At 50.6% G+C, this 26,702-nt stretch overlaps 1 protein-coding gene across 1 annotated transcript in view; it reads left to right on the plus strand.

Annotated features, from left to right (window-relative positions):
* Positions 1 to 26,702, plus strand: part of PGBD5 (piggyBac transposable element derived 5) — a 102,104-nt gene that overhangs the window by 48,735 nt on the left and 26,667 nt on the right. The window contains exons 2-3 of the mRNA XM_072756006.1: positions 17,099 to 17,526; positions 22,843 to 22,977. Coding sequence (XP_072612107.1) covers positions 17,099 to 17,526; positions 22,843 to 22,977 — 563 coding nt within the window. The remainder of the gene's footprint in view (positions 1 to 17,098; positions 17,527 to 22,842; positions 22,978 to 26,702) is intronic.

A 26,702-nucleotide genomic window follows, 5' to 3' on the forward strand; every position in this document is an offset into this window, starting at 1 on the left:
ACAAGGAGCAGGGAGGTGGTTCAAATGGGGTGAAGAGAGAAGCAGCCCCTTCATATGGAACTATCCACGGTTGAAAGATAACCCAGTTCCACTGACTGCAGGCTGTACTCCTAATACTGTTTCTTCCTGGACTCTCAAGCATGCATGGGGGCATGTGGGTGAGCACGTAGGAACCCCATTTGGCTCCAGGTGGCTGGGAGGTTTGTGAATGCAGAGAGAAAAAGAATGGCAGGAATGACCATGGAGGCTGGGCAGTGAAGGGACACTTTATCTCCTTGGCACTCAGCATCATTGTGACAACAAATTAATGAAAGAACCACCTGGTGACCCTTTTATTACAATCCTTGAATAGGAGTGGATGTGATTCCTTAGTGCTGTGTTAGATCCTGTCTCTACAGAAAGGTGGTGGAAGGTGGGAGCAGAGGGAAATGCCAAGTCCTAGGTGGTGGTGTTAAATCATAATCAGAAGTGGGAGGTGTGGAGCAGCACCCGGGTGGCTCAGTCGGTTAAGCATCTGGTGATTTCGGCTCAGGTCATGATCTCAGGGTTGTGAGGTGGAGCTCTGTCAGTTCCGCACTCAGCATGGAGTCAGCCTGGGATTCCCTCTATCCTTCACAGGGGAAGGATAGTCCCCTCCCCCTCCCCTCCGTGTGTGTGTGTGTGTGTGTGTGTGTGTGTGTGTGTGTGTGTGTGCGCGCGCGCGCGCGTGCTCTCTCTCTCTCTCCCCCCCTTCTCCTCTCTCTCTAAAAAAAAGTTGAATATGCATGAATAATATATCTCCCAAATAATTCCATCACTCTTGATTCCAAAAGTAAAGATGCATTTGGTGTTTATTAATCTGTGATGTGTTCTTTTGCTGAGCAGACTGTGCTCCTTGAACTTGGACTTGGGAAGAGTAGTCCTAGATCTCAAAGGACAGTCTACATTTTTTATTAGTCTCTGTAAATGTAGTTTCCCTCCTCCTCAGAGTCAGAATCAAGCCAGAGGTGCATCTTGATGTAGCCTCACTGGTCTTTAGAAAAAAGCTGCAAGTCTAATCACCATGTTTGCTTTGGGAGGCACACGGTGAGCCTGGGCGTTTGGCAGCCCTGTGAATAATGGTAACAGGTGCTGTTCCATGTTTGGTGTGTACCTGCGCTCTGCTTTCATGCAGCATTTCATTTCATCCTCAGGATTGCTCTTTGAGGCAGGTACTGTCATCATCTCCTCTTTACAGATGGGGCAACTAATGTTTGGGGTTGTGAACCTTGTCCCGGGCACCAGTGGGATGGGTCAGATCTGCCGGCCGGCTGCCCTGGTACTCCCCGCTCCCTGTGCAGAGCATTCTCAGAGACTTTGCCTCGGCTCAACTGAGTGCCCGGCCGGGCTCTGGGGTCGAGTGATCCGTTCCCAGGTAGACACTGGCATCATTGTCCTCACAGCTGGGCTTCTTACTGCATGCCTGGTGCCATTGGCATCAGCATGTTTTTGGAATGCCATTTTTTCTTTGTGCCTATTGCAGTCTCTGCTCTCTGATTCTGCATCGGGATCAAATCTGAGTCATCTGTGGGACTTCTGTCCCTCTTTACCTTTGGAGATAAAGCACCATTCCCACCACTACCTCAGGGGATTTGCTGCAAAGTGATCAAAACCCATCCCTCATACCTGTGCATTGAGGGTTTCGACCACTGCAGGCTGAGTGCACTCGGAGTCAAGAAGGAGTTTTCCCTTTCACATCAAGGGTGGGCAGCTCTTTGCCTCACTTAGAATTCCAGGAATGAGGCTTCTTTCCGCTAAGGGGCCTTCTCCTTCCTACCTGCTGGTCATCGAAGCTGCTATTCTTGAGTACTTCATGGGCGCCAGGCATGGTGCTACCAAGAACTGTACAGATACCATCACAGACCTCCTCTGACTACCCTGTGAGTGGGAGAGCTTAGCCCATAAGAATATGGCAGCAGCAGCAATGAATTTAGGGCTGGTTTCTTTTCTTTTCTTTTCTTTTTTTTTTTAACATTTTATTTATCCATTCATGAGAGAGGCAGGGACATAGGCAGAGGGAGAAGCAGGCTTCCCACGGGGAGCCCGATGCAGGACTCCATCCCAGGACTCCGGGATCACGACCTGAGCCAAAGGCAGACACTCAACCATTGAGCCCCCCAGGTGCTGCTAGGGCTGGTTTCTTTACTGGGGACAATTGTGTGTTTTAAAGAGCTGGAAAGAGCCTTAGACAGTCTTAGTCCAGCTCCTTTATTCAGCCCACAAGGGAAAAAGTCATTTGGCCAGTGTCAGGCTGCTCATCTGTGGTGAAGCCAGGCGGGGACCTCTCTGTCTGTCTGCTGCTGGACCCTCTGCTCTGCCCCACTGGTGTCTACTCACACCTCGGGCACCCACCTGGGCAGCGTGTAGTGGCCATGGTATCAGGTCCCACCCAGCCCTGCAGGATGTGTTCATTGTGACTCTCGGGGTTAGCATGTGAAGTCTGAGTCATGGTAATGTCAACAGAGTAAATGAGGACCATGCCAGTCCCTGGGGCATGTTCATAGAGTGCAGGGGCCGTGGGATGAATGTCATCTTGTTTTGCCCTTCCTTACTGAATGTGGCAGATACATGGCCCCTTGCACCCTGGTCCCCTTCACCTACATTAGGCACTGCTCATCAGTCACAGCACCACCCTTCCCCTGGCCACAGGCTTCACAGTCCTCAACCTGTATACAGGCAGCTACTGACCATTCACATTGACACCAGAGCCATAACCCGTTTGCCATCTCTGAATCAGAGATTGACACCTATTCTGAAAAGGTGCAGAGTCCTCAGTTTTATTCATTTCTGGAGAGGTGTATGTGGGGGAATTGGGGGTGGTGGTGGTGGGAAGCATCATAGGTGAGATTTCCACAGGCATCTGAGTGAGGAAACCTACCAGTCTTTGCCCTGATCACTGTCATCCTGTAGCTACTCTGTTCTCTACCACTGGAGTGATTTAGGAAATTAAAGCCTTTGATACTCATTGCAGCCTTTATTAAAATGAAAACTCCCTTGGGAAGGGTCATATCTGAAGGCACTACCCGCTGGTACTTCAATTCTCAGTCAAGATCCTAGCAGGCCTGCAGAGCTTGGGTAATTGGGGGCAGTTGGGGATGTACCCTGGAGAAAACCTGGGCCAGCAGAAGGTGGCCCAAGGATCAAAGCCACCTGCTCCTGGGCCCTGAAACCTCCTTACCCGCTCCTCAGTTGGCATCTTGTTTGGCCACAGTGAGACTCTCTGGAAGGGACCCACACATCACGTGTGCCGATTGGCTTCCATCCAGCAAATGTGGTCTGGTGTTAGGACAAGAGTGGGTGGGATAGTAACTCCCATCTCTACCACCGCTTAGCTAACAGTGCATTGCAGAGAACATCCCTCTCGAAGAAAGACGTGAAATAATTAAGGTTCCTGTGGAAGCGTGCCAGCCTTTCCACATCTACCCTCATTTAAAGGGTTTCAGTTGAGAGGTGCAATCTGTGTTCTTAGCGTTTCCATGGGTTACTGTCTGGGAGCGACCTCTTTATCTAATATGAGAACATTTGTGGGCCGGTGGTGGGGAAGGGGTTTACGGCATTTGCTTGATAGGGTATAGTGTTCTGTCTTCTTACAGCTTCCACTTTTGATTAGTCAGTCTAGTTTTTTTGTCTTTATGCATGAAGGTTAGGAATGGTGATGTATGTGCTTTGCAATTGACCTTTCTAGCATGGGGTCACCCTGCCCGGGAAGGGAATCTAGAAAAACCCAAGAGCTACAGAACTGCTGTCCAAACATGGTCACTGCAATCTAATGTGGATAATTTGTCAGAAGGTGAGTGCTGAGCTGCCAAGGACCCTGCTTTTTCTATCATAAACCCCATCAGTTTGTTCTTCCTGGGACTTTTGACCTTGGAAATGCCTGTGCTTCCCGGGCAGTTCTCCCACTTGTTGGCAGTCGGCCTGCGCCTTGGCTGGCTAGGGTTGACTCCCAGTGGGAAGCAGTTACCTCTTTTCCCTCCCCATTCTCCATGCTTGGGCAGCTGGCGCATAGCTGTGATTGGCACTTGGGGAGCTGCATTGGGCAGTGTGTTTCCATCATAAGGCAGCCACATGGCGGGGAGGAAGCATCTTGGGTACATACCAAGCTCTGACCTTGAACAGGTGGTCCAAGCTCTTTGCCTCTGTTTTTACATCTGCAAAACTTCCCTTAGAGATGTGGTACCAATGTCCAGAAATCCCTGGTGGTGTTATAGGTACATCATCCTCTGAATTAAGGCTAGTGTCTCCTTCCCACACTAGACACCTCAAACTTAGGTACCTCATGGAATGAAAGAATGAACTGCAGAGGCTTCCTTCCTGAAGGAATAATCTGGCTTTTGTCCAAGTTAAACAAATCTGTTGTGCATAGAACAACACACTCTAGGTTTCTGCTCTTAAGCTCATTGATGCAGTGGCATTGGGGTAGGTGGCAGTCACCTCTGTGTCTTCCTAAAAGAGCAGGTGTTTTTTAAACTTGCCCGAGTTATTTAGAATTCAAGTCCCAGCCAGTTCTTCCCCTGGCCAGAAGCTGGTCCCCAGGATTGACTGAGGAAGAGCCCAACTGTCGCAGATGAAAGCTGCTGCTCTTGCCTAGAACTAGGTCTCCTCCAAGGGTATTTTTCACCTCTTGATGCTTGCATTTTTGTAAGAACCTCATCCCGAGGCCGTATACTTTGAAGTTTAGGAAAAATAACATTGCCACAAGGTAGGGCAATTAGAATGGCTTTCGTATTAGCAGGTATCAGGCACAGTTTAGAGGATGCACAGGTGAGCCTCAAAGTGTGAGCTACTGGAGACCACTGGAGGTCTCGCTGATCTCAGCTGCGCTATGACTCTGGACATTGTGAGTGACTGGTCTCCTCCAGACCAGAAGGGAAAAGGAGGTCCCTGTGACATCAGCAAATGTGGTTCAGCTGGCCTGCATTTATGGAGCACCTCTTCTGGAAAATAAGTAAAACGAGCTCCTGCATCTGTGGGGCTTGCATTCCAGCTAATACATGGGGTCAGATCACAGATGGGCAATGTAGGGGGAGGCTCTCTCACTTCCTCTGCCTCATTTCTGTAAAGGCCTCCACTGCTGTTAGCCATGTGTGTTAGGTTGTGTCTTTGGGGGCATTAGAACTGGGAATGCCCGGGAAGATGTGCCACAGTCGGTGGTCAAGGGCGTGGACTCAGGCTGGCCATCCAACATGGATTCTGGTTATGCCTCTTGCTAGTTGTGTGACCTTAGGCAAGTCCCTTAACCTGTCTGTGACTCATGGGATAGGTAGGGCGTTAATGATGGCACAGATCTCCCAGAGCTGTCATCTAGGAGTAAGTGAATCATTTATAAAGCAGAACACGCATAAAATCTAAGTGTATATGTGTATGCTAGATAAACATTCTTCATACATACTGACAAATAAAGCCCCACCTCAGCAATACTTGGAGCTGGACTCCGGATGTGTGGATGTGTGGAAAGGCTCTAGGAGCCTGGATGCCACATTTCCCCCACTCGGTCACCATAGCCTTGTTTCTTCCTGGAAAAGCAAGACCGTGGTGCCACTTGTCCTGGGGCTGCAGGTTGACTGACTGGTGGGACAGGGTCAGCCTCCAGTGCTCCTTGCACTGGCTTGACTCCGTGAATGCAGACTCTCTCTTGTGCTAACTGGCTAGCTCTGTCCTCAGCCTTTGCCCAGGCATCAGCCCTACTTCATTTTAGGGTGAGGATGCCAAGGCCTGGGCTGCATCAGCTCCCTTACCCTGGGGCAGTCATTATGGGGATGTGCTCCTTTCTTACTGTCATCCTGGAATCTGTCCATCCCACCTCCCTTTTGTCCTCCTCCTCCCATTTTGCATTCTGGCTCCCAGGGTTTGGGTGGATGTGCAAGGAATTAGAAGGATACAATTAGTGTGCGGCGTAAAGCCCCTCCAGCTTGCCTTCGTTCTTCTTAGAGCAACTATGCCAAGCTGGGGCCTAGTACCATCTGTCCCTGCACAGGGTGCTGTGGGTGGCCCAGGGTAGTAGAAAGGTAGATGGGAACTCCCCTGGAAGCCACGCCTTTGCACTCCCTCCTCCCTCCTGACCCCTACAATCTTGCCTGATGATGAAGAGAGAGATCTTGCCTGCCTGATGAACAGAGAGAAGGAACACAGTGCCGGGTCCACAGACCTGGGCTGGGCTGTGAAAGGCAGCAGTGGGCTGCACCAGTGATGCCAAGCCAGGAGGGGAGATGCCACAACCTGTGTCCTAATAGGTTTGTATGGGGAGGGAGTCTGGTACCATTCCCCGCCCCTCCATGCATAGACCCTGCAGAACCAGCTGACTGCATTGGGAGGGGAGGCCAGGGGCCAGCAGAGGAAGAGCTGTCCCTACTTGAACCTGCCTGAAGGCCCAATTCCATGCAGTCATCTTTGATCTCCTGTGTATCATTCACCTAACCACCTACCAAGGAGCTGCTTCTCTGGTAGGGCTTCTTCAGCCCCAGAGCAGAAGTCCGGACCCACCTTCCAATGACACTGACCAGGTTTAGGTGGCGTCGTGACCTGTACCTTCTCTTTTGGGTTGGAGAGGGCCAGGCCTCACAGAGCCTCCTGGCTTCTCCACAGACCCTGTCATTGTCTCTGGCCTGAGGCCCAGGCATTGCAGAGGTCGTGATGGGCCTGGGCCAGTTGCCTTATGGGCTCCCGGTATTTTTTCAGTGCTAAGACTGGATTACAAAAATGACACATTTTGTATGCCCAGCTCTGTCTGTGCAACTCTGTAACTCTCTGTTTAATCTCATTTGTAGGTAAGCACAGATGCCTAAATCCAGGGTCTCAAGGGATGTGATGTATAGGCTCATAGGTCCTGCCCACACCCCTACCCCCCTTCAGGCACATGCACGAATGCACATGATGTGGTCCTGGCTATGCCTCACACTGCCTGGAGGGGTCCCCAGACTCAGACTTGGCACAGGCATCATGAATCTGACCCTGTGTCTTCTCTTCTCTCCCTCATCGTTTTTCCCATGAGCCCCTCAGTGCTCTCAACCTTTGTGAGCTGTGGGGTGCTGCTGGTTAACCTGAAATCCAAAGAACCTTTGAATACATTTCCCTTTTTGCACATTCAGTGACCTGTTAAGTACCTCAGTGGGCCACACACTGCTCTAGGCAGTGAAGATACAGCAGGGAACCCAACAGACAAGAGTCTGTGTCTGGGTGGACCTCTTGTCAACCCCTTCTAGTAACCTCTCCCTAGAGATTTATCCTAAGTGATAAAATCCCTCCTGACTTCCTCCAAAATTCTCCAGGATTTCCAGTTTACACTCCTGCAGCCAGGCCCACCGGTGGTGTGTGCTCTGCTGGGCCCCAATGGTCCCCATCCCCACTCGTTTTCAGGGGGGGGCTGTAGTGCCTCAACTCGCAGGTCTTTCTAAGAATTTATTTCAGGCAAGAAAACAATTCTCAAGTCTGTATGTTTTTAAATAGTCAGTTTTCAGCTTTTGTCTTCCCTCCCCAAGCCTCTTTCCACCTTCCAATGCTTCTGCTCTGCCTCCCCTCGCAGCTGTTTCGATGGTCAGAACTTCATCACACACTTGGAAAATCGGAAGCAACCACAAAGCTAGAAGGACTCAGCCATCTGGGGAGTCTTTATTCCCGTGTGTGTGGGATGTACACGGCTGGGGAGAGAGGATGTGAGCTTCTTCATTTCTCAGCTAGTGTGACCTGGAGCTGGTTCTTCATGAGCCTGTGCTTCCACAGCTGCAAAGTGGGCATCCTGGCACCTCTTTGGTTGGCTGCTGTGAGAATTTTAAATATGGTCAGATACTTGCTCATTGTAGTGCTTGGTGCAAAGACCATCCAACAGGCACACCAGAATTTTTTGTTCTGACAGGTGTATACTTGGAGTACACCTCAAAAAGCCTGGGGTAACTCCCCATCCTTCTCATGTTCATCCTCCCTGAGGGCCTGAGAAATGGTCCCTTTCTCTGTTGCATGTCTTGGAGGAAGGATTAGGGAGGTTCTGGGGAGCATGTCCCAGGCCATAGGAAACAGGCCAGGTCTGGCAGCAAGCTGGGGTGGGACTCAGTCAGTGGGTTCAACAAAGGCCCAATCCACAGGAGGAGGTAGGTCTGGGGAAGGAGCCTGAGGAAGAAAGAGCACAGCACCCCAGATAGAAATAGGACATGAACCTAGTTTGGTTAAGGGTGAAGAACTCCAGTGGGTGTGCTTGGTGCATCAAGAAGGGAGCAAGAAAAAGCTGTGAAGTCATGGGGGAAATGAGCAAATTGTCTGTGTGGCCCATCCCCACCGGTCACTGTGCACGAAGTAGGGCCTTTGAGAGTGGGCGGGCCCCAGACGGTGGCCCAGCAGCCCCCTAGCACCACATCCCTTCCCCAGCATCTTCCCAAGAGGGAAACACGCTCCCGCTGCCCTTTCTGTATCCAAGGAGAGGCTTTAAAAATATAGCCTCCTGTGAAAAATAGACACAGTGTCTACATGAAATATAAACTGTGGTTGCTAAGGCTGCTGTTCTGTAATAGCCATCTGGTAAGTCAGCTCTGGGAAGTGGGGCAGAAGCCTGGGCTACGGGATCAGCGGATGCTGTTGGGCCTGTGATTAGATCTCATTATTGGACACCCACCTGGCAGCAGGCATGATGTGAGGCACCTCCCACTTCATCTGCACCCCAACTGTGAACTTAAGGGTATTATGAGCTTCAGCATGGAGACTGGGATGTAATGAGTACTCGAGCCTGGATGTGTGTGTTTCTCCAGAATTCATGTGCTCAGACCTAATCCCAAAGGTGAAGGTATTAGGAGGTGGGCCTTGGGAGGTGCTTAGATCATGAGCATAGGGGGTCTCATGATAGGATTAGTGTCTTAGAAAAGAGACCCCTGAGATCTCCCTGGACCCTCCTCTGTGTGGAAACTCAGTGGGAAGACAGCCCTTCGTGAACCAGGGCGTGGTCTTAACCAGACACCAAGTCTGTCAACACCCTGATCTTGGACTTCACCTCCAGACCGTGGGTAATACATTTCTGCTGTTTAAGCTACCCAGCCTGTGCTATTCCACATGCACTAAGATTAAGAGATGAAACAATTTGCCCCAGGTCACTGCCCTCTTGAGTCAAGGAGCTGGAGGCCAGTCCTGTCCTTGACTGCTAGACAGCAGTGATTTCAAAATTGTGATAGAAGACTTTCATAGAATTCTTTACATTCCTCAGGATACTTACACCATTGTCTTTACTGTTTCATTAGTCTTCGAAGGGAGATGAGGCAGGTTGCCAATGAAAAACTGAAACCCAGAGAAACTGCAGTTTTGCAGAGGTTTAGTTAGACAGTGAATGAACCAGGAACAGACCAGCTCCTTCCCCCTCCCCACCCCAGCTGCAGGTAACTCTGCCTCTCATCCTTAACAGACACCTCTCTTTGCTGTGTTCTAGCTCAGCTCTAAGGAAAAGTGAAATCTGTGGTTTTAGAGAGGAAGTGTCCTAGTGGATAAGCCTGGTCCAGGGCACAGGGGATGAGAAAGGGCACAGCAGATAAGTGAAGTTCTGTGCACAGGGGATGATGAGTGAGGTCCTGGGCACGGGAGTGGATGAGGTCATGGGGCTGAGCCTGGACCAGCTGTTCTCACAGGCCTCATGGACTGAAGAAGGCCAGAGCATACTTAGCCATGGGAGGACTCAGAGTCATGAATAGCCATGGAATAGCCCTGTCACCTGGCCTTTAGGCTTCTTTTTGTTTTGTTTTGTTTTTAAGATTTTTTTTTTTTTTTTAATTCATGAGAGAGAGAGAGGCAGAGACACAGGCAGAGGGAGAAGCAGGGTCCATGCAGGGAGCCTGATGTGGGACTAATCTAGGTTCCAGGATCAGGCCCTGGCTGAAGGCAGCGCTAAACCTCTGAACCACCCCTGCTGCCCGGCCTTTAGGCTTCTATCACTAAAGGAGTCAGAGTCACAATGAAGATGTGTATCTGCCAGTGTTTATTCATTCCTTTGACATCTGAGCTGTTGCTCTGTAGCCACGTCTATGCTACGCACTCTGTTTATAACCCTTCCTGTGTTGTCACCTTGCTGCTTACATAGAAACCAGATGTGGTGGGAGGGGTAAAAGTTCCTTGTTCTGTGTGTACAAGCACATGTGACCTGATCTCTGTTCACTAACAAAGTCCTGGCCTGGACAAAGCACAGGACCTGGAATGTAGAGTCCCAATGCTCCACATAGAGAGGACGCTGGGGCGTCCTCAGGCCCAGGCGTGTGGCAGTGAGAGCTGACCCCTTCTGTTTCAGCAGCTCCCTGTTGGCTCATTGCACATGGGGGTGGTCAGGGTCACCTCTGCCCACCAGAGCACCCCATCCCCCCAAGAGGCTTTATAGCAGTCAACTGCAGGTGGCAGGTACTTGAGTTGGCTGTCGTCACACGTGAACAAAATTGTATGTTTCATGTAAGTTAGACTATTATATGTATAAGGTGCCTTTTGTGGTGAATGTTCTTGAAGGTGAGCTGTCTTGAGAAGTTTTTACATGTCAGGCTTAGGTGCATGCCGCCCCTTCTCTGTAAAGCAGCTCTTTGTCACGTGACCCTTGGTCAAGGTTGTAGATTTAATGCTTGCATTAGTCAACAAATTAGCCCTCTTCTGGAAGAACCACATATCACTGTGCTGGGGCCCATGTTCCCCCTGAACAGCATCAACTCAAGGGTCAGATTCCAGAATCATTTCTTTGTATCACCAGTTCGTTTGCCAACCACTATGCCCTGTTAGTTTGAGGAAGACCACACACGGGCATGCTCAGAGGGTACTCTTCTGTGTTGCTGCTGATAGGGAGGCCCTGCAACCAGGAAAATAACTGGTGCTGTACTTGGGGTTTTCTGGCCAAGCTTCTACATGTTTTCTAAGGGCTCTGGAGGAATGGTTAGGAGCTTCATGTGTCCTCCATGGGAAGGCACCATTTAGAGGGCTGATATTAATCTGAACCTGCGTTGGTAGGTTGGTATGCATCGCAGGTCAGGCCAAAAGAGGAAGGGTTGCTGGACGCTGCTCACAGCTGCCCAGTGAGACAGGTGTGGGCAACCCCATCGGCTACACAGAGGTGGAGGGCCCGAGCCCCAGGGGAGTCAGGAGCATGGCCAGGACGCAAGCCCGAGGCTCCCGCCCCTGGCTGCAAATCGGATTTGTTACCACTCCTTTGGCCACAAGGTTGAAGAAGGAAAGAAGAAGCCTGTGAGTTCTGGAGTGGCTGTGTGGTTGGATTCTGCAGCCGGGACCGGGGAGGGCACCACAGCTCATCAGACGGACCACTCGTCCTGCACATCAGCCATGGGGTGGGGGTGGGGGTGGGAAGGGAGGAAGGAAATGGAGAGAAATGAGGATTCGTTTAGTGGAAGATAAAGCCCAGCTGCCGCCAGCACGGAGGATACAATGGCTTGACTCTATTCTACTTACCCTTTTACAGAATGCAACGGCTCAATTTTTTTTTTTTATGTCTCAACTGGAGGAATATTTTTGTGATAATGCAGGATGTTCTTTTATGTTTTTATATCTGCTTGATTTTGCCTGGAGATTATTATTTCATTATTTTAAACCCTTAATTCAGAATGTTAAGTGATCCTTATCTGTGTCACAAAACTGCAGACAGTTGGATGCCTGGATGGCTCAGCAGTTGAGCGTCTGCCTTTGGCTCAGAGCGTGATCCTGGAGTTCTAGGATCAAGTCCCACATCGGGCTTCCTGCATGGAGCCTGCTTCTCCCTCTGCCTATGTCTCTGCCCCCCCCCCCCCCCCCCCCGTGTGTGTCTCATGAATAAATAAATAAAATCTTTAAAAAAATTGCAGATAATTGATGCCCCAAAATGTCACTTTATACAAAATGCCAGTCTCCTCTCAAAATGAATGCTTTTGTCTGTAGAGGGTTGGACTTTAGGAAGCCATACTTGTCTTCCAGAGAGTGTGAAGGTGGGGATCAGGGCCATAGGCTGTAGTTGTGAAGTGAGCACAGGGAAGGCAGGGTTGCTCCTGAAGGACGCTCCCTCACACCTAGTGGGACTCATGCTGGATTAGCCAGGACAGGCCGTGCATGGTCTGTGTGAAGGTCCTGTGGCTTGCGCTCACTTGATAGGTAAGGAAACCAAGGTGCAGAGAGGTGGTATGGCCTGCCCAGGGTCACATAACCAGCAACCACAGAAAGGGAAGGATGGCCAGAAAGAGAATTGAAGTGGTTTCCATCAGTTCAGGGAAGGAGGAAATTAGACAAAAACAAGACCCAGAGCCAGCCCAACTGAGCTGGGGACCTGGAAGTCACTGTGATGCTCCCCTCCCACGTTCTGCCCACCGATCCAGTGTTCCAAATTCCCAGATGGTCTTCCTCCCCAGGACTTACCATGCTGGCCCTTCTTGGCTTCCTGGACCTCACTTGTGTCCTTAGGGAGGTGTGGGCAGAGGTATGCAAGCCCCTGCTCCACCTGCCCGGGCACCCTGCCCAGCTAGCCGGGGGAGACCCACTGAACTGTACTGTACTCTCAGCCTTACCCACCCTGGCCCTATAACCTGCTTCTTCCACACAGATGTTTCCAGCTGTCTATTTTACTAGGCGTTAACATGGGCTGCTGTCCCAGACACCAGCTCCTTCCCATGGATCTCAGCAAAGATGTCCTTCCTTCTGAATGGGCTGTGGCATCTGCCCTACTCATTCAGCCACTCTCCATGCACCTTGTCAGCAAGTGTGTCTGACATAGCATGAGCTGGGAGCAGCATGACAGCCTTTACCTTGGCCATTGCACTTCAGTTAGGTCACAGGATGAGACAGTAGACCAAAACAAGTATGTAAGCCCCTAATAAAACACCTCTGTGATAAATGCAAAGATGGAAGCCTACTTGAGAGGGAGATTGACAGGACCAGCAGTGGTGTCCACCTGTGGTTGGGTGGGCTTTATCACTTGATGAAGCTGGAGCCCCAGGACGGCTTGCTTCCTACAGATGGATCTGCATGGATGCAGGCCCCAGGATGCTTGAGGAGCTTGAGGCCTGGGTCTGACCCCAGGTTTGTCTGCACACCTGATTGCCTGGCCTTGGGGAATGGCCTGGGATGGGGGTGGCTAGGTCCAGGGCATTCAGACCCTTGATAAAGAATGTGCATTTGCTTTAAGCGCAGTGGGAAGTCACAGGAGTGTTTTAATTAAGCAGGGGAGTCTTGTGATCTGGTTTATATTCTTTAAAAAAAATTTTCTCATTGCTATGAATCATTTGGGGGAGGCCGTTTTTGTCTTCTAGGCCAGAGGTGGTGGCCGCCTGGGCCAGAGCACTACAGTGGGTGGCTGATGACGCACTCTAGAGGTGGAGTGGCAGGACGTGCTGATGGGCCGGATGTGGGGGTGCAGGGAGGAGAGGAATCCACAGCAGTTCAGGCTTCTGGCTGATGGGGAGGAGCAAAAAGGGAGAGGACAGTGAGGGATCTGGAGTTTTAGTCTGGACACGTGGTTTAAGATAGCAGCCTCGTTCATGTCCTGGTACAGATGGAGATGATAAATGGATGAGGCCACCCGTTAGTGGAGGCCCTGGCCCCGGGCTTCGGGTCACCTGCAGTACCCAGCTCACCTGTAGTCTGTTCCCCCTGCCCAGCACACTTACAGGGAAGTGGACCGCAGTGCGGTGTGCAGAAGTGAGGGAGCCAGGACAGGAAGCAGCCATGGCTCCCCTCAGTTAGGTCCCTGCTGGGGCTCACTGGATTCAGGAACAGTCCAGGCCCTGTGCCTGCCAGTGCCTGCAGCCAGTCTTCTCTCTTGTACAGTCTGCTAAACGCAGGGCATTTACTCTGGTCACTAGGCCTTTTTTCTGGTCACTGGACCTTTGTGGGAGATGTTCTCACTGCCTGCGATGTTCTGTAACCTCCCTGCCCTCCCTCCACGGGGGCTGCTGACTTCACAGCCTCCTGCCTCTAAAGACATCTCATGTGGCTCTCCAGGGAGCCTCCCAGACCATACCTCCCCAGGATCTGGACTCAGGGTCCCTCTTGTAGGCACCGCCCTTCCCCCCTCCCCAAGCCTGACCTCAGGGGGTCACTGACTGCCGCCTGTTCCTGTCACTACCCGAGAACTGGGGAGAGAATATCAGGTCTTACTCCATTCTTTTCCCAGGATCAGTATGACACTCAGGCGATCACTGGATAAGTGGTTCTGCCAACTGCCCCTGTGTTACGGTCTAAACAAGACATCTGTAATCACTCCTGAAAAGAGTGGGTCAGTTCCTAGCTTGGGGTGGTGGTGGGGAATCTCTGGGGGATCTATTACTGAACCATTCTTTTTTTTTTTTAAAGATATATTTGTTTTTTAGAGAGACCAGGGGTGAGGAGGGGCAGAAGGAGAGAGAATCTCAAGCAGACTCCCCGCTGAGCACAGAGCCAGAGGCAGGGCTTGTTCCCACCAGCCTGAGATCATGAACTGAGCTGAAACCAAGAGTCAGACTCAAGCAACTGAGCACCCAGGCGCCCCATTGTTAATTGGTCTTTTTGTTAATGCTACCCTGGGTCTGTGGGTCTGCTGTAGTGTCCTGGGACAGAGGGAGCAGGTGATCTCCTGTAGGCTCAGGGAACGAGGTGGGTGATGGTGACGGGGCCTTGAAGGCCGACACGGTGTGTAGGGAAGGGAGCGAGGAGGGAGACGATTATATGAGTTTATGACTTGGCAGTGCACCTCCGCGGGTAGAGCCCTGTACCCCAAGCCCAAACACCAAGGGCATACCTGCTTTTCCTCCTCCAGGTCCTCCCTGCCACCCTGCCCCCATCCCAACTCCCTGTCCCATGCTGCCTTTGCATTTCTTGCAATGCAGGTTCCCCCTTTCCCTTCAGAGTTTCTTCTGGCTGTGCATTATAACCCTATATCACCCACTGTGATAGGTGTGTGTGTGGCAGAGGAGGAGGGAGCTGATGGGTTTGAAGACCATGCACCTGGCTAAGTTGTGTGTACACTGCCCAGAAAAGCCACATCTCTGCTTGTCCACTTGTGAGAGCAGCAGGGATGCTGCTAAATTGTTACAGCAGGCAGTAGGTGTTCTTGGACTGGCTCTGGGCCAGGTGGGGTGAAGGTCACCCTTCTGTATTAGGCACTTAGAAGTGAGTGACCTGGGGCTGTGTCCATATATTTCTGAGCTTCTAGTTCCCCACCTGCAGGAGGGGATGATGCTTCACGAGGATCTTCTGAGGGTCACATGGGGTAATATCTGGAAAAGCTCCTGTAAATGAATCAAATGTAGGAGAGTCTTATCTTGGCTGGGGGTGCTGTCCACCCCCAGGGCCTTGTTATTAAATGGTCTTAAAGTTGGTGATGCAGATTGAATCTCCTGCGTGGCATGCTCTCCCTCCCCTCCTCTCCTGCCTCCTTCCCAGTGGCCAGCCTGTGCCAACACTTCTCAACTAGCAAGAGTCACTACAGCTAAAAGGGGCTGTGGAGGACACTTAGAAATCCAAACTAAACAGATAACAGGGAGCCAGATACTTTCCAGTTTCTTCATGAAGCAGCTGGCCAGGGCAGAGTTTGCTGTGCAAATTCATTTTGAAATAGCCTGGGAGGCAAAATTACTTTAAAGATAACTTCTGGAAGAGAAAATTTCATTCTGCTTACTCAGCATGATGTAGCAATTAAAATGCTGGTTTTCCTCCTCTTTGAGAGCTACCCCTGAATAATTTATGGCTTCACCCACTGGAGGCTCTAAGTCTTTGCTAAAATGAAATGATTTCCACTAAGAGTGGGTGTGGGGCTTCAGGCTGTTGTCGCTACCCCGGGGCCCCTCTGTCTCCTGGCCGCAGGGTCTCAGGGCTAGGGTTGCCACCTCCAGGAACAGTTAGGCGCCAGTAGCAGCAGCACCACCTGGTGCCCTTCCAAAAAATGGTTGGTGACAGGGAGTATGGTGGCCACTTGGCTCTCTGGGCCGTAGTTTTTTTCTGTAAAAAGAGGGTGGTTAGAGCATTCTAAAGCTCTCAGGCCAAGTCAGGGGATTTCTGTTGATGATGTCTCAGTTTCCACAACAGCCTTGCAAAGCAGCTCTTCCATTTTCCACATGAAACGGATGAAGATATTATCTAAGACTGTGCAGTTAGCTAGAAGTAAATTTCAGCTCTCAAATCTATCCAGTCTAAAACCTGCGCTTTCTTGTCCTTGACTTATTTTGCCATGAAAAACTTGTTTTTCAGAGACTGCTTAAATTAGTGGTAGAGAAAGGTTGGGGGTGTTTAAAATTCTGAACATGCACAGCTTTCCCTAGAAATTGCAAAGCTTTTGCAAGATACCCTGAAGGGGTATCCGGCTGGCTCAGTTGGTGGAGTGTGTGACTCTGGGTCTCGGGTCATAAGTTCGAGCCCCAAATTGGGCGTAGAGATTACATAAAAAAATTAAAAAAACAAAAAACAAAAACTTGTCTCCTACAAATCTCTACATGCTGTTAGCCTGGCTTAAGTCACTATATGGAAATTTTTTTTAACATTTTATTTATAAGAGACACAGAGAGGCAGAGACACAGGCAAAGGGAGAAGCAGGTTCCCTGTGGGGAGCCTGATGTGGGACTCAATTCCAGGACCCCGGATCATGCCCTGAGCTGAAGTAGATGCTCAACCACTGAGCCAGCCAGGTGCCCCTTAAGAGTCATATCTCTTAAGAGTGCGTGTGTGTGTGTGTGTGTGTGTGTGTGTTTCAAAAGGCTGTCCCTGCATTAGTCAAAAATTGTGAGGTTTTCATTTCCCTGGTGAAATTATCTGAACGAGCCCCTTCAGATTTATTCACCAATAAATTTCAAGGTGCCACGTGGAGAGTTCCAGGACAGAAAGGCTGCAGTCTCGCCAGGGTGGGCATTTTCAGGCTCCGAGGGGTGAAAGCATTCTTACTTAGAGAACTCACCTTCCCTTCCAAGAAAGAGGAGGCGCAAAAGCGGTGCCCGTGCAGGTGGGCTGGGAATGCAGGGTGCAGGTACAGGGAGGACCCTGGGACCCCAGCTCACAGGGGATGGGGTGCGCAGCCAGGACCGACCACAGAGGGGGAGGGTGCCAGGGAAGGTGCACCCCATGGAGCCCAGGCACCCATCTGGCTGCGTGTGGTGCTCACGGCCATGAACACCCCCCCCAACCTCTGTTGCAGGTCCAACCCGAAAGATGCCCCCTGGCGCCAGTGCCATGGACTTCTTCCAGCTTTTTGTCCCGGACAACGTGCTCAAGAACATGGTGGTGCAGACAAACATGTATGCCAAGAAGTTCCAGGAGCGCTTCGGCAGCGACGGCGCGTGGGCCGAAGTGACGCTGACGGAGATGAAGGCGTTCCTGGGCTACATGATCTCCACCAGCATCTCCCACTGCGAGTCGGTCCTCAGCATTTGGAGCGGCGGCTTCTATAGCAACAGGAGCCTCGCCCTGGTCATGAGCCAGGCCCGCTTCGAGAAGATCCTCAAGTACTTCCACGTGGTGGCCTTCCGCTCCAGCCAGACCACGCACGGCCTCTACAAGGTCCAGCCCTTCCTCGACTCCCTGCAGAACGGCTTCGACTCTGCCTTCAGGCCTTCCCAAACCCAGGTGAGGCCCGTGGGCGGGGCCTCCCTCCCTGGTGGCAGCCTCTCAGCCCGCCTTCGCCCCAGGGCACCCCTTCTTCTCCTGTACTCCCTCCCACCCCCCAGCTCCAGACCACAGAGAAGTCAGAGCCAGGTTTAGCTCAGACACTCCGTTCCCCTCCTCCTTGCCCGACTCCTCCCTCCTCTTGATGGTGCTGTCTTTCCAAACTGCACGTTTTCCAGGCTAATGTAAATTTTCTTCTGCTAAGAACCTCTAATATTAACTTGCTGTGTTCTTCCCTGCTGGTGAGGAAAGGGCCGAAGCCTTGTAGGTGGCAGAGGGAAGGAGGCCAAAATCTACACCAGGATCACTCAGGTGCTGGGTCCACCTGGCACATGTGACACAGGCAGGACCTTTGGACCAGGGTCTGATAGAGCCCTACACCTAGCTCTTCAGCCTCCTGACAAACCTTCCCAACATCCCTAACTGGTTCTGGAAGGCTCCGTTTGCTCTCAGTTCCTGAGCCTTCTGGTGTTGACATGTGGCCAGTACCCTTGGCTGTGGTGAGATGCGACTTTCAAAGTCGTCCTCAAAGCTACTCCACTGGTCTAGCAAACTGAGGAGGTGGCTTATTTCTGGGATGCCTCTACACAAAACTTTTGAAAGTTTTTGGCCCACATGAGCCCAATTCCATTTGACCCATTTGATGTGGAAACACAAATTGACATCATTTTTATTTGTGTATTTAAAGAGCCACCAGTCCACCTGCTCTTCCTTGTGCTTTTCCCTTAAGGGCCTTCTTCAGGGCAGCCCTGGTGGCTCATCGCCGCCTTCAGCCCAGGATGTGATCCTGGAGACCTGGGATCGAGTCACATGTCGGGTTCCCTGCATGGAGCCTATTTCTCCCTCTGCCTGTGTCTCTGGCTCTCTCTCTCTCTCTGTGTGTGTGTCTGTGTGTGTGTGTCTCTCATGAATAAATAAATAAAATCTTTTTTTTTTTAAAGGGCCTTCTTCATAAATCTCAGATTCTTTCTTATGTTTTCCCTTTCCCTGACTCTGTATCTTGCCTCTTTCCCTGCATAGCTGAAAATCACCGGATTTTTGTGGGGGAAGATATCTCCCTATTTCAGGTCTGTGGGAGCCTTAAAACAATCTCTGGAAGCGTTCCTCCTGCTGTTCTGTGAATATTCTGGGCTCATTATGATTTCCAGGTGTTTGTGATGCTCTTTCTGACTCCCAGAAGCATTTCCCTCTTCTCTCTGCCTTAACAGATTTACCTGGTCTCTGGGGCCCAATGCAGGGCCAGTATTTCCGTGCTGGTCTGTGCTTTCCCGAATGTCCCCACTATTTACAGGGCAGCTGAGTATCATTCTTTCTTGTCCCCAGTCTCTTACCTTCGAGACAGGAGGTGGGATCTTTTGGGCCCTGCCTTAAACAGGATCAGGGCTGGGCATATTATTTTTTGTTTCACTGAATATTTGCTTGGTTGAAAATGAACCAAACCAGAGCCGTGCTGGCTGGATGCAAGGGGAAAAGGATATTCTGACCGTGGTCAGCACGAGCCGTTTGAGCAGCTACTGGAAGAGGCTGCAGGCTCGCTCTGGGTATCTCTCAAGAATCAAACAGCCAGCTGCTTGGATGATTGATACTTAACAGCATAAAGATAAGGCTTCTGATGATCCTTCTAGCCCCTAGACTAGGCCAGCCTTGTCCAGGGTTATACTCCTATTTGTGGTGTTATGTGAGTTGGCCTTGTGCCATCAGGGCCCCAGCAGGAAATTCTAAAGCTTTCCTGGTATTCCAGCTTTTCTCTTCTGTGAAAAGTCCCTGTTTGGACTCTGGAACATTCATTTGGGTAGAAGGGGACCAAGTAGTGGGTTTGTTTGGGAGTTGCCATCTGCCACCCCAAAGCCTCAGGGCTCCTGTGAAGGGTCTTCACTCTGCCTGCTGAGGACAGTTGGCACAGTTCTCCATCAGATGTGTGGGTGGATCTGCTCCAGGCTCCCCAGCATCACTCCGTATCCCACTCCCTCACACACACACCACCCTCAAAACACACGGCACACTTGCCTCGCAAACCACACACCCTCTGCCCTGCAGTTTCTGGAGCCTTTCTGTACCAGCAAATGTGACCCTCTAGGATGAGTTTAGAACTTTCACACAGCCTTCAGAAACCGGATGGTTCTCAGGGTCTAACAGTAACCCACGCAGCCATGTGTCATGTGTGCCCACACTCGTGTTTATACACAAATGCAAAATGAGGAGATGTTGCATTTCCTCAAAACTGGGAACTGATTAATTAGAAGAGTATTTTCGGACAGGGATTATGCAAGTAAATAAATGGATGCTTTGTCTTTCCTCTACCATAACCACTGCCACGCCCCAGAATGAGCTTGTCCTACAGGAAAGACTCAGGAAATAGAGTTGGGTAAGGTTGCTGCTGGCCAGCCAGCATCCTGGAGAAGGAAATGCTTTTCTGGCATGCATAGCTTTCATGCAGAGTTTTGCTTTGGTGAGGTGTATGACGAACTGTAAATGCACACAGACTAGAGGTACATTGGCTTTCTGGAGATGAGGGAGCGAGGGCAGTTTTATGTACTGTGGCTTCACAATGGCCCGAGTAGGACATACTTCTTTTCTTTTTTTGAAGATTTATTTATTTATTTATGATAGACATAAAGAGAGAGAGGGGCAGAGACAGGAGGAGGGAGAAGCAGGCTCCATGCCGGGAGCCTGATGTGGGACTCGATCCCGGGACTCCAGGATCGCGCCCTGGGCCAAAGGCAGGCGTTAAACCGCTGAGCCACCCAGGGATCCCCAGGACATGCTTCTTGAGCAGGGGGAGCAGAGCAGGAACAGGCAGGCAGCCAGAGGGCTTCTTTCTATCATCTTCCCCTCAACACCCCCTCCATGTCCCCACAGTGTGTGGGACTTACCCATTTGACTACAGTGGTTCCAAATGGGGCTTTGAATGGTTTAGGAATCCATGGAGTCGGGCAGCCCCCGTGGCTTAGCGGTTTAGTGCCGCCTTCAGCTCAGGGCCTGATCCTGGAGACCTGGGATTGAGTCCCATCTCGGGCTCCCTGCATGAAGCCTGCTTCGCCCTCTGTCTGTGTCTCTGCCTCTCTCTCTCTCTCTCTCTCTCTCTCCTGAATAAATAAATTTAAAAAATCTTAAAAAAAAGGAATCCACAGAGTCAGCTAGGCATGAGGGCCGTGGAAGGCACAGTGGCTAGGCAGCTTCTCCAGCCCTCCTCTTCACGAGCATCAGACGGGGGAGGCAGGTTTAAGGTCCACATGCTTGGGAACCCTGGGTGGCTCAGCGGTTTAGTGCCTGCCTTCCGCCCGGGGCCTGATCCTGGAGGCCCAGGGTCGAGTCCCACGTCGGGCTCCCTGCAAGGAGCCTGCTTCTCCCTCTGCCTGTGTCTCTGCCTCTCTCGCTCTCTCTGTGTGTCTCCCATGAATAAGTAAATAAAATCTTTTTTTTTTTTAAAAAAAAAAAAAGGTCCACGTGCTTCCACCAACAGAGCAGTCTGGGGGCCAGGCTGAACATTACAAGGCTGCTGCTGTTTTATTTTTATTTTTTTATTTTTTTGCTGCTGCTGTTTTAATGGAATTCAGGGTAGCATTAATGGAAGGGTGAGAGGATACTGTCTAAATCACAGCTGGTAAGTACCGTCCTTGAATCTGCCCTTGTCAGACAGTGTTCTGACATCACGTGGGAGCTTGTTGGATATGCAGAAGCTCGGGCCCTGCCCCAAACCTACTAGAGCAGAATTTACCCTTTAGTGAGATCTTGGCTGACTGGTTGGTTTGTTAGAGTTCCAAAAGCACTGGTGGAGAGCAGGGGTTGGCACACTCTTTCTGTCAGTGGCCAGCTGGTCAGTGGTAGGCTTCATAGGCCATAGGGTCTCTGTTGCATCTTGTACAATGTCCTCTTGTAGCCCAGGAGCAGCCATTGAGAATACGTGAGTGAACCTGGCAGGTCCCAGTAAAACTTTATTTACAACAGGTGGTGAGCCAGACTCTACCACAGTTTGCTGGTCCCCCATCTAGGGCATTGGGTATGGTTCTTGGAATCCTATCATTTCCCGCATTCTTCATTTCAATGAAATTCAGACACACATGCCAATTTGTAATTAAGCTTGAGAAAGATTTGGGGGGAGAGGTGTAGCAGATTCCTAAATTTACCCAAAAGTCTCCCCAGAAAAGCTTTAGCCTGAAGAAACAAAATTTGACCACCACCCCCACTCCATTTTTTTTTATGCCAGTTCTTTTTACTTTATAGTCTTGTCATTGAAAACATCTTATAACCATGTTATAAAGAAACTGAAATAGGTGAAATACGTTTACAGTTTGTCTTGGGAATCCGTGTCTGGAAGGATACAATGTGGAAGAAAGCAGAGGCTGGGTTATGGGGCACGGCCACAAGGCACCGGGTTCATTTCGGGGGTGGATTTTAAGGAGAGATCCTTCAGCCCTGGGGGACAAAGGTTGAGGACCCGTGTGAGAGCAGTCTTGAATACCTAAAGAAATAGTATGTGTTTTTCTTGGTTTCTCTAATGACAGACATTGGATCAATAGGCTCAGATTAAATGTGAGGGAAAGAACTTTTTAGCAGTTGAGCTGTCCATCAGAAAGGTCTTTTCTGGGGCACCTGCATGGCTCAGTAGCTGAGTATCTGCCTTCGGCTCAGATCGTGATCCTGGGGTCTTGGGATCGAGTCCCGCATTGGGCTCCCCACAGGGAGCCTGCTTCTCCCTCTGCCTATGTCTCTTCCTCTCTATCTGTGTCTCTCATGAATAAATAAATAAAATCTTAAAAAAAAAAAAAAAAGAAAGGTCTTTTCTGAAAACAAGTGGGCATGTCCTACTAGAAGTCAGGATTCCTGGAGATCCCTCTACCAAGTGAGAGTTTGCTCTGGGGACCTTGAGCCACTAAGAATAATAATTATTATACACGTAATGAGATAACTATAATTATATTTAAAATATATAAGTATCTACATTAAATATGTATTGTTTTATAAATGAGTAAAATAAAAATAAAATTACCTTTTCATTTTCTATTTACTGAATACCTGCTATATGTCAGGGCCCAGGCTAAGTGCCTTGCATCCGGTTTCTTAATTCATTCTCCCCAAAACACTGGTATAGATATTACCCTTTATAGATGAAAAGGGTATAGATCCTTCTCTCTCAGGATCAGAGAGGTAAGGTAACTTAGGTCACACAGCTGCTCAAAGGCAGAGACTCCATTGGAGCAGAGATCTGATGACATCCCATCCCCCCAAACTCACGCTGCCTTCCATGAGCATCTCTGCTTTTTCCATTCCTGGCAGGTGCTACACGAACCCCTGATTGATGAGGACCCTGTGTTCATTGCCACGTGCACGGAGCGGGAACTCCGAAAGAGGAAAAAACGGAAATTCAGCCTGTGGGTCAGGCAGTGTTCTTCCACTGGCTTCATTATCCAGGTGAGCCCCGGGATGGGCCCAGGGAGGCCAAGGGAGGACAGTCGGCTCATTTGGTAACTGATGAGCTGGCTCACTCACCCTTTCCCTGAGCCTTCCCCAGAAGCTGCAGCAGGTGCAGGCCTGAGCTGCTCCCTCCTCATGAGGACACTAGGGCAGCTGGCCAGCCCTTCCTGTCCCGTCCAGCCCTTCTGGTTCAGTAACAACAGTAGACATTGATCAAGGCCCCGACCGTGTTGGCCGAGGTTTTACCAAAAGAGTGGGTCCGAGAGGCAACTACCATGTCTCTTGAGGACATGCTGTGTGGTGGTCCCAAAAGGTCCCTCCCACCCCGACCTTCCAGGTCTCTGTCCCACCATAGTGTAGCGAGGAAGCCTTCTTCCTAGGCTGCCAACAGCCAGCTGGTTAAGTTAGCCTTCGTCAGGAGTCCGGCTCTCTGAGCCAGCTGGGCACCTGCTCACTGGCCCTGCTTTGCTCCAAGAGACACAGATGAGTATTTCAGAAGTGGCCACGCTCCACTGCAGAGAAAGTGTCAGTTCAGCTGCCAGGATCAGCCGGGGTGTGGAGTGCACAAAAGGAGAAGGTGGGGGCTGGCAAACAATGTGGCACCTATGTGACAGCTCCAGGCCCCAGGCTGGTTTGTCCTGCCTTCCTCGCCGGACACCTTCTCCTGACTGTCAGGCCTGCCAGCCCGGCGGTCACAGCTGACCCTGCCTCACTGCCCTGGCCTGGCTGCTGCCTCAGATCTGAGGCACAGGGGGTTTGCACTCCCTTCTCTCTGAGCCAGAGGAGGAGTTGAGCCAGAGAAGAAGTTGTGAGAAGATTTGGTTGTGCACCTCCTCGCCACAGTCAAGGAAGTGCATGTGCTCCAGGCAAACATGTCTGCTAAGAAGGACCATCCTATTCTCTCCCTGCAGGCCCGTAGGACCTTCAGCTTGGGCTGGGGCCAGGAGCTCCAGCTGGACCCCAGACCTGAGTCAGCTTGAGCACAGGCTTCAGGCAGTTGCCACAGTGGACCTTTCCCAGAGCAGGATTGACCCAGGATCAATCCTGGGTCCTGAGGCCTGGGCCCCTCTGTCCCTTCACAGCCTCCACTGTCCTTTGCAGTGACACTCACTGGAGACAGCAGCGTGAGGTTCACTTTATATGAGCCTTCCTAAGGAACGTTCAGTCTTCCTTTGAATAAGTACTTCTTAGTACCTGTTCACTGCAGCATTGTGCCAGGCACTGGAAGGCAGAAACACAGTCCTGCCTTCTCAGACATCTGCCCATGTGGCTTGTGAACAGATGTTCACACATGGGTTCTCTGCGTGTCTATACCACTTCCTTTTTACTGGAAGCACTGAGTAGCTAGAAACCATGCCCATTACCTGGCAAGGCCACAGATCTCTCCCTGGGTACAAGTTCTTCCCAACTTTGTAAAATCTGTAAAATCCCCATCTAATAAAAAGGTTGGATTGGTCCCTTGAAACTTCCTATTGTTTGTTTGTCTAAGATTTTATTTATTTATTCATGAGAGAAAGAGAGAGGCAGGGACATAGAGGGAGAAGCAGGCTCCTCACAGGGAGCCCGATGTGGGCCTTGATCCGAGGACCTTAGGATCACGCCCTGAGCCAAAGGCAGATGCTCAACCACTGAGCTACCTAGGCGTCCCAGTTTTCCTTTTGTTTCTAAAACTCTGTGATTCTAGGAGGCTTTCCTGCAGCACGAGGGTCTGTATTTAGAAGCCAAACTGGAGCTGGCCCAATCCAATCCAAAGTGGTTGGTCATTCCGTGGCCTGGGCAACAGCAGTGGTTACCCTTCAGCCACAGGCTCCCCCATGACAGTGTGGTGCAAGAAATTTCTCGGCTGCCCCAGTTTATCTCCTTTGTTCCTTGGTCAAGAGGAAGGGGCCTGTGTCAGGCAGCAGGGCAAGGAAGGTCACCACAGGACCTTTGTGCCTTCTTTGCAGACATTGTGTGGGGTTGTATGCCCAAGAACATGGTCTTCGTTTTAGTTTGTCAGATATATTCTTCTCCAAAGTGACTTTTCAGCAGAGAAGCCCGACTGCTGAGCCTCCAGAAGACCATGGCCAGCCTCTGGCATGAAAGGCCCTTGGCCATTCTGGTTCTTTCCCTCTGGAGCAGTCTGCCCAGCCATCCGTTTCCAAGGTCAGCTGCATGTTTTGCTGCAGCCAGTGGGGGATGCAAGCTGATGTGATACATAAATCAGAGGGGACATGTGTGTGATTCTGCTTTGGTTCATCTGCTCTGCCCATGAGAGAGTGTCCAGGCTGGATCCCTGAGGTCTGAAAACCCGTGAGCTATGAAACTTTTCCTCATGCCGCTAAGCTTCCATGGCAGTTCATTACATATTGACCTAGACAACCCTGGGCCTACCAGCTTGGGCCTGCAGAGCTGTCCAGACTGCTCTATTCTAGTCACTTAGGCACAGACTGAGCTGATGTCTTGAAGGAACAGTGGATTTATAGGTGGGTTTCTAGAAGAAACTGCAGTCTTGCTTCGGCTTTGCCATTTCATTCTGCCAAGACTCAGCGTTTATTGGCTGGGCTGCATGCTTCTGAAGCATGGTCAGGCTGAGGATTAGCTCCACTGGAAACATTGTAGTTAAAGGCATAAGTGAGGGGAAAAAATGATCACTGTGGTGAGTGATTTCCCTGCTGGTGCCAGGAAAGGTTAGTGGGAGAGAATCAGGAGCTCAGTGCAGCCAGCCCATCCTGTCTGGGCCTTAAATGGGGTGAGTTTCTCTCCACAGGGCATCTAGGTGAGGAGGGGGAGCCGACGGCTAGACAGAAATAATAATACAGGGGCACCCAGATGGCACAGCCGGTTGACTCTTGGTTTTGGCTGAGGTTGTGATCTCAAGGTTGTGGGTTGGAGACCCACGTCAGGGTCCATGCTCAGCAGACCCTCTACCCCTCCCACTTGTGGTGCACTCACTTTCTCTCTCTCTCTCAAATAAATAAAATCTTTAAAATAATTAATAATAATAATAATGATGGTTGTTTAGAAGAACTCTGGTATTTTTCGTTATTTTCTCAGGAAAGGACTGTAGGGAGGGATATGATAGGGAGGTAGAAGGAGAGATTAAATTGACTCATTCTGGAAGTTCAAGGGTTAATATCACTCATTTCTGGGTTTCTGGGCATGCAGGAGGTAGGGGTGAAAGCTTCCAGAAGAAAGTAGCAGCTGTGGGAGCTGCTGAGAGCCAGTGGGACCCTTCTGTCAGTGTCATCCCGTGCTGTGAAGCGTCTCTGCCTTGTCTGTCCTCAGAGCTCTCTTGAGAACCTTGCTGTGGCAAGCTCTTACAGAGGCTTGCCTCAGACCACTGGCCCTGGGCTCCCACTTGGCATCTGTGGAGCTGTCCTGCATGTCCGCTTACCTTAAACGTCCTTCCATCCAAAATGTCTGTCTTGGTGTTGTGCTACGTACCAAACGGTTGACCATAGCTCCACACGTGGAGATGCCGGCCTGCAGTGCTCGGGCCTGCAGGACAATCCGATGGGCCCGTTCACATGGCTCTGTGATGCCAGCTGTAGGCCCCAGGCCCTTTGTCTTTGCAGTCTGGTCAACTGTAATAAGAGGAATGGTGGGTAATGGAATAAGGAGCGTATCTTTTTTTATTGTGGCAAAATATGCATAGCTTGTAAAATTTACCGTTTGAGCTATTTTTCAATATTCAGTGGCATGAAGTTTGTTCACAGTGTTGTGCAGCCAATACCACCGTC

Source organism: Vulpes vulpes, chromosome 4 (genome assembly GCF_048418805.1).
Source record: "Vulpes vulpes isolate BD-2025 chromosome 4, VulVul3, whole genome shotgun sequence".
NCBI lineage: Eukaryota > Metazoa > Chordata > Mammalia > Carnivora > Canidae > Vulpes > Vulpes vulpes.